Raw genomic sequence first — 8,217 nt, forward strand, 5'->3', positions numbered from 1 at the left:
TGCTGTGTTTTTATAGTTGCGAGAAGGAGATTTAAAAGAACATAAAAGGCGAGACAAGAACAATTCGGGAAGTTAAGGAAAAACTAATTGAAAACGACACAAAACTATTTTATATAGTATATATATATACAAATATTTCCACAGTTTTCACTATATTCCTTCACTCAACTGTTTTCTCCAATTTTTCCTGTTTAGCCAGTCCCCTTCCTGTAGGTTTCTTCTACTCATTGCTTCGTCCACCTCATCTCTGAAAGATCTTCGGGGTCTGCCTCTCTTTCTTCTTCCTATCGGGCTCCACTCTGTTATTCTATTTATCCACCGATTTTGGTCTGCTCTTCTGACATGTCCGTGCCAGGTTAACCTCTTCTGTTCGATGTAGTCTATTATGTCGGAGTTCATTCCCATTCTCTTCTTAATCTCCATGTTATTTATTCTATCTCTTCTTGTTACTCTGCAGCTTCTCCTTAGGAATTCCATCTCTGTTGCTCTTATTTTGTTTTTGGTTTTCTTATTTATTGTCCAATTTTCACACCCATAAGTGAGGATACTTCTTGTCATGGTATTATATATTTTTTTCTTTGTTTTCATGCTGATGTTCTTATCCCATAGTACCGGGTTCAATTTTCGTATGCAGTCTCTTGTTTGTCCTAGTCTATTTTTTTATATCTTCCTCCGTTGTTCCTTTGTTTGATATTATGAAACCTAAATACTTATACTTGTCTGTTCCTTTGATTTGTTTACCTTCGTCTATTTCCAGCTGTTTTATTTCTGTATTCTCCGTTGTTAGGTATTCAGTTTTCTTTAGGTTTATTTCCATCCCATTCTTTGTATATTTCTGCTCCAGTTTTCTCATCATAAAACTGAGGTCATCCTCGTCTTGTGCGATCACTATTTGGTCGTCGGCAAAACTTAGCGTATATAGATATTCGTTCCTTACTGGTATACCCATTCCTTCGCACTTTCTTTTCCATGGTTTTAGGGTTTTTTCCAGGAATATGTTGAACAGGGTGGGGGATGTGGAGCAACCCTGTAGTAGTCCCTTTGTCGTCTTAAATGGACTGCATATTCTATTGCCCGTTTTGATAGCTACTTCGTTATTCTTGTAGAGTGTTTTTACCGCGTTTATTAATCTTCGTGGAACTTCGATGTCTTCCATTGCTTCCCATAGCTTGGTTCTAGGTATTGAGTCATATGCCTTCTTAAGATCAACAAAAGCCAGATGGACGGATCTATTTTTGGCCATTCTTTTTTCTATTAGTTGTTCGACCGTGTAAATGTGATCTAAGCATGCTTTCCCCGCTGTGAAACCTGCCTGGTCTTCTCCGATTTTATCTTGTATATATATTTCTAATTTTTCCTTTATGGTCTTTCCATACAGTCTGCCTATAGACGATATAATGCTGATTCCCCGATAGTTTTCGCAGTTTTTTCTATTTCCTTTCTTGTATATTGATGTCATATATGCTTGGGTCCATTCTGCCGGTAAGTCTTCTCCATTCAGTGCTCTCTCAAACATTTTATGTATCATACGGAATAACTTTTCCGATCCGTTTTTTATCAATTCATTTGGTATTCCGCCGGGACCTTCTGCTTTTTTGTTCTTTAGAGTTTTGATCGTTCTTTTTACCTCAGCTAGGCTTAATTCGATTTCGTCATGTGTGTAGATTTCTATTCCGTCTATTTCTGATTGTTTGAATTCGGGGCGGTCTTCGGTTAGCAATTTTTTATAGTATTCTTGTCATTCGTTTTCTTTGATTTGACCGATCTTGATTTTCTCGAAAAGAATCTTGATCTGATTTTTGATCTAAATCTTGATTTTCTTGAAAATCAAGATTTTATATAGTAACGAATAGATAATAAAGTCGTTACTCACGGTCAATGTATAAGTCAATTTGGGCGTATCGTTCAATTTTGTTAGTAGATAATCGAAACAACCAATTAGGTCAACCTAACCTAACCTCAAACTTACCGAACCTTAGTTTTAACTTTAATGCATCAACGTGCGCCTCTAGAAAGATTTACAAGGATTTTTTTTAACTGTCTTTCTACCAAAAGAACTTTGCAACTGATGAACTCGAAGATTAATTGGAGGCTGAGTTCTATTTTAACACGTTCGGAAGAAAGGCAACGTTAACCCTTTGAATGCGACAAGCACACCGGTGAGAGTATTGATAAAGGATGAAAATTGCCCTTTTAAAGGCTTGTTTAAAACGCCGCTTATTAGAATTGTGTTCAATATGTTCCGTCAATAGTCAATATGCGTATTATCGGTAGATGGCATCCGTTTCTCGAGGTTTCACATAGGTAGGTAGTAGGTGGTTGCCAAATATAACATATAACCTGTTTTAAACTTATAATTCAGACGTTGGTCATTGAATATGTTTTTATTTTTGCTACAATGACAAACTTTATGAACATGGTCTATCGGGGGTGAAAAAATGTAAAATTAGTAAAGTGTAGAGTGCTAAAAACTGACAGTTCGAAATGATGGAATTTTTGTGCAATTCCGACGCCGAAAGTGATCAGGAATCTGACAAAAAGGATAAATATAAATAAATAAATTTGTAAAAACTTTGTGAATTTGATAAAAATTCTATTTTTGGGCTTTTAATGCAGTATAGTTATATCGGAAAGTAAAATTGAAGACACTGCAATACGCCAGTGAATAACAGTTTTGTAGTTACTTTTCCTCGTTAGCACGAGGAACTTTACTTCATTTTTGGACTTGAGACCATGGTTGCTTTTAATTGAGTGGTGAAAGACCACCACTTCTCGGGAGTGAAAAAACATGCGTTCAAAATCAATCAGAAAATGGTTAAATTGACTAATTCTAAGCAACTTTTGTTCTATCGAGTTTTTTTTTTAACTAAGTCAATACTTTTTGAATTAAGGTAAACCCGGGGAAGTGTGATTGTGGGGCAAGTGTGACTATAATATATAAAATTTTTTACAATTTAGGGATGCCAGCAGCATCTTGTGAGTAGAAACTTAAGTTCTTGAAACATTGATCTATGCAAATACGCAGTTTGCAGAAAACAAGTAATTTGATATTTGACCGTTGGCACGAATTAACTTGTTGATGTTAGTGTGCAGACTTTGTTTACAAATTTTGTGAGAAGCGAGTATTAGGTAGGTGGTAAGTAAATATTTTATGGTATGCAGGATTGTTTAACAACTATATTACGTTGTATGTATTAAAAAAATTGCCAATTTTAATTTTTAACTGAATTATGACTTAGGTCACACTTACCTCGTTTATATTGCCTACTGGGGTAAATGTGACCACGTGTATTGGGGCAACTGTGAACTTGCAAAATTATCTTTTAATTTTTAATTCTAGGTTGAACATGGTGAGAAACTATAAACGGAAGTCGGATCGAGCAACCAAATATACCTATCTTTATATACAATATGTATGTCTTAGAAAATAATTGAAACTGTATTTATTACGTTGTGTGCATTATTGCGTTAATTAAATTACTAATTATGTTGCAAAATGTTTTATGATTTATTTCTTTTGTATGTTTTTTTGTTAAAAATTTATAATTGATTTGATGTTTTTTTGTTTGTTTTTAATTCATTACAACAAAACACGAAATTAGAATTCAAAAGTTTGTTGTTTGTTTTCACTCAAGTAACCTATTAATTTCCTTCCTAATTCCTTAATATAAACTTCAAAAGTTGCTACATACAAGGAAATTATTGCAACAGTGAAAAGCACCAGGAACTGATGAAAAATGAATTAATAAAAAATTAAGAAGACAATTTGATGAACTGGATTCTTAAACTAATAAAAATACAAGGAACTCAGAAAGTATACTGATGTAGTGGGGAAAGGGTCATCTAATAACGATATTAAAAAAAGGAGACCGAAGGATATCAGTAAGTACAGAGGAATCATGTTACTGAACATCACATACAAAATATTGTCAAGCATATTGGGAAATCGATAAATTACCGAAAATAAACTAGGGCAATATCCGCCAGGCCTCAGAAAAAGAAAATCAATTATAGATGCCAACACAGCTGATTGAAAAGTGATATGAACGTGATATAAATTTTCACTTACTATTTATAGACTTCTAGCAATCTTTCGACACTCTAAATAGACTCGCAACTCTTAATAGAAATGGAAACCTGATTAGATTTATTTATCAAAATTTCCTTCACACTTCACATACAATTTAAAAAATGAGAATTTTTAATCTTTAGGCAAAACTTCAATATTTCCTGTTGGTAAAATGATTAAAATTCAGGTAATGTACTTTACAAACATTATAAAAATAATTTTTTCTCTTATAGACAAGAACAGAAAAAAATCATAAATATTTAATTTTAATTAAAAAAAATTTCATTGTCATTAAAATATAAATGAGCACGCCGCTGTTCTGGTAAACATACCTTCAACCTTGAGCGGAGATCTTTAGGACACCCGATTATCATGGTACAATGAATGTGTATTTTACAATTTATTTGTTTATTTTACAATGTGTATTCATTGTACCATGCCCGATTATATAGCGAGAATACGAGACTGCTTAGTCTATATTATATTATACGTCATTGCTTACGCCAAACGCCAGTTACGCCTCAAAGTGGCGATTTTTGAAAACTGAAGACATAACAGAATAATAAACAATTGTTATTTATTCTGTGACTATAATATGAGGGACGTAAATTAAGCATCATAGGATAAAAGAAAATACAGAGGTGAAGAATATGATAACTTAGTAATGAACTAAGTGTGTTAGACAAAAGAATCCGAAAAAAATTTAAATGACGTCACGAAGTCGATGCTCTCTAATTGAGGTTACCCTTTATAAATGCAATCTTGATAAATTCCCTTACATCATACGTACTTTGCTGCTTACGGCATTTACTTATTACATTTTACATTTTGAAGTTTTGACTCCAAGTCTTAAGGGGAGTTAATTGTTTATAACAACTTTTGTTAAAAAAAGATACGTGTAAATTAATAATTAATTGAACAACCCACGTTAACTATAATGGTAAAGTAATGCCTGCTTAGATGTGTTCTGTTATATAAATTCGTTTTTTTTGTAGCTTGTTTTAGTACTAGGTGATCTTCATATACCACATAGATGTAGTAGTTTACCTGCGAAATTCAAAAAGTTGCTGGTGCCCGGTCGAATACAGCACATTTTATGTACTGGCAATTTGTGTACGAAAGAATCCTACGATTATTTAAAAACCTTAGCCAGTGATGTTCATGTAGTGCGAGGTGATTTTGATGATGTAAGTACATCGGTACCATACTTAGTTGGCTGATTATTACATCAATTTCAGTTCACTTAATGTTTTTTGTTTTAGAATTTGAATTACCCAGAACAAAAAGTAGTCACAGTAGGCCAGTTTAGGATAGGACTATCCCATGGTCATCAAGTAGTGCCTTGGGGAGATCCAGAATCAATTGCATTAATCCAAAGACAGTTGGATGTTGATATATTAATATCTGGTCATACACATAAGTTTGAAGCATATGAACATGAAAACAAATTTTATATCAACCCTGGTTCAGCAACAGGAGCTTACAATGCATTAGAAACGTAAGTGTCAAATAACTTCAGATAGTATTAATTTATGTTCAAAAGGTAGTATATATATTTTACAATAGAATAAAAGGCTTATTATATATATTATACATAGGTTAATTTTTGAAGTAGTAGTTAAAAAAAAAATTACAAATATGTACTCATTTTAATAAAAACAATTTTCCAAGCTCCCAGAAAACACTATTTTTCATATTTAAAGCTACCAGTTTGAAATCTGCTGCAGAATCAAATATACTTATATGAATTTAGAGGACGATTTTCACATTTGGTCCCATTGAAGATAGCTACAAAGGAGCTGTGCATTAAATTCACAAAACAAATTTTTGACGTTTGACTGTGTTGTCATGTCTTTATAATGTATATGTTGTAGGCTTCAATTACAAATAGAGAAGCTTTCAAAAATACATTTTTATTATATTATTATATGAATTATGCACTTTTTTTATTTTTTTATATACAACACGAACGAATAAATACTCGTTTCTTCTCATATAAATTGCAGTTAATTATTACAATATTTTTTTGGCATTTGCCTTTGATAATAAGCTAATAGATTTGGCAATCCTCAAACCACTAGTTGCCAGATTGTTACAGATGGTCACCAGATATCTGTGGAAAGTACCTGAATACTATTCTTATTATTTTTTGAAAGAATTTCCTTTTTACTGTTAGTTTGTTAACGTTCTATTGGATTTTTATTAATTATAAATCACATGCTATTTTCCAATTTATTAAACAAACATGGCAACACAGTCAAGAACCCACATTTCGTTCTATGAACTTTAATTGACAGCTCAATTATAGCTATCTTCAATGGGACCAAATGTGAAAATCGTCAGAATTTAGAATAATTGAAGAGATTATTGGATAAAGGGTGGTGTAAATTTTGAAAGAATTGCTTATCTATGATTTTTAGGAAGGAACCTAACCTAATATGTACTAGAGGTAATTTTCCATTATAAAGAGTTCGTACATTACATTATAAATAAACTTAAAACTCAATAACATAAAACTTTACAAATCCGATCAGCTGCTTCTTTAGTTTTTGTGTTCATTGGGTAATATTTTAAATAATAAAATAATCTTTTTCAAAAGGATTTTTTGAAGATGTTTTACAATGTCTATCTTAAATGAATGACTTTGCTGAGATGGTTGGTGGATAGTGAACAATGTGTCCTCAGGATACCTCAGGGAGGGTTCCATTTCTTTTTAATTTGTTTCTTAATCTCATTAAATCATGTCAGACTGATGGCAATTGATAAGTGCAGATGTCTGTGATCTTTTGTAGTATTAAATCTCGAGATGATTCAATTTGTTTTTGTGTAAGGTATCCCCCAAAGTTTTATATTATTGTATACTATATTATTATTTTATATCCTATAATTCTATTACAAGTGTAGTTTTTTCCTTCTATATGAATTATTTAAATAGTTCAATAAAGTTTCTAAAATGTCTCTTTCAGGTCAATAACTCCATCGTTTGTATTAATGGACATTCAGAATACAACAGTTGTCACATATGTATACCAATTAGTTGGTGAAGATGTTAAAGTTGAGAGGATTGAATATAAGAAAAATTAAAGCAAATTTTTGTATCATAAATGTATATTTAAATTTTTAAAAACATGAATTTAATATCAATTATTGATAATTTTGTTCAAGTATTACCAAAAGATGATAATTACATACTTCCAATTGATTTATTTATAACATATAAAATCTTCTTTGTACAAATAGCATGCACTGTAAATGTGTGAGGGGAGTCTGTTTGATATGTTTATTTTTAAAACTAAATTTAGTTATTTTTTTTTTGCTAAATCTTTAATATCTAGAATTACCTATATATGAATACCTAAAAAAGATTATCAATTTGTTGATTTATTATTCCTGCATATTATTTATATGAAATTTTGTAATATTGCTTATTGAGTCCTGAAAAAGGCATGTAAGTATTGTTTAATTCCTTTTTTAAAATGATTTTAGGATCTGTAATCTTTTTCAACCTATAAGTTGATTAAGTATTTATACAACTGAGATAAATATCGTGTAAATTGTATTTAATTAATTGTTAAATTTATAATTAATAATAAATATATAACATTCCATTTGCTCGTCATTATTTTGAATGAAATCCTTTTCCACAGCTGGAACAAACCTTAGAAATGGTACAGTTATGAAATTTTATTGAGGCACATCTTTCAATAGAATCGTTAGATACATTCTTGATGGACATCTACTGCAAAGAAGAATTTGCAACAGATTCCAAAAGATATTTGAATTACCATTTAAATCATTCAATATTAAAAAGGCGGTCATGAAATTGTTATGAGTCCAAAATACTTGCTCTGGCAAAAAACTCACTTTTTAAAGAAGAAACATGTTAACATCTATTCTAACAAGAAATGATTATCCGTTGTCACATTTTTATTTAACAATCTATACCGTTAGGAAATATCAGTTAATAATAAGTTATAACTTTCTTAAAATAAGACCTGTAGGTAAGAATTCCAATGAAAACTATAATTTCTAAATTAACAAGTAATGATAGCAATGTCACATAAAGGTTTTAGAAGAAATGAAACAACAGTTTTATTGTGATTTACTCCTGTGAAAACATATTCAGGTTAGAACTGTTGTTATAGAAA

The 8,217-nt window shown here is 31.0% G+C and overlaps 1 protein-coding gene across 1 annotated transcript; it reads left to right on the forward strand.

The window, feature by feature from the left end:
• Window positions 1–4,861: 4,861 nt before the first annotated feature.
• Vps29 (vacuolar protein sorting 29) lies at window positions 4,862–7,681 on the forward strand. The gene is made up of 4 exons (XM_072541459.1): window positions 4,862–5,009; window positions 5,065–5,256; window positions 5,332–5,567; window positions 7,036–7,681. Exons 1-4 carry the CDS (start codon window positions 5,007–5,009, stop codon window positions 7,151–7,153), a joined length of 549 nt encoding a protein of 182 aa, XP_072397560.1. The 5' UTR covers window positions 4,862–5,006; the 3' UTR covers window positions 7,154–7,681.
• The last annotated feature ends 536 nt before the right edge of the window (window positions 7,682–8,217 follow it).

Source organism: Diabrotica undecimpunctata, chromosome 8, assembly GCF_040954645.1.
Source record: "Diabrotica undecimpunctata isolate CICGRU chromosome 8, icDiaUnde3, whole genome shotgun sequence".
NCBI lineage: Eukaryota > Metazoa > Arthropoda > Insecta > Coleoptera > Chrysomelidae > Diabrotica > Diabrotica undecimpunctata.

What these genes read in the sequence shown, in the direction of transcription:
- Vps29 (XM_072541459.1), top strand. An exon ending in TGCGAGGTGATTTTGATGAT is followed by an intron (nt 5,257 to 5,331) that starts GTAAGTACATCG and finishes TTTTTGTTTTAG; the next exon opens with AATTTGAATTACCCAGAACA. An exon ending in GCTTACAATGCATTAGAAAC is followed by an intron (nt 5,568 to 7,035) that starts GTAAGTGTCAAA and finishes TGTCTCTTTCAG; the next exon opens with GTCAATAACTCCATCGTTTG.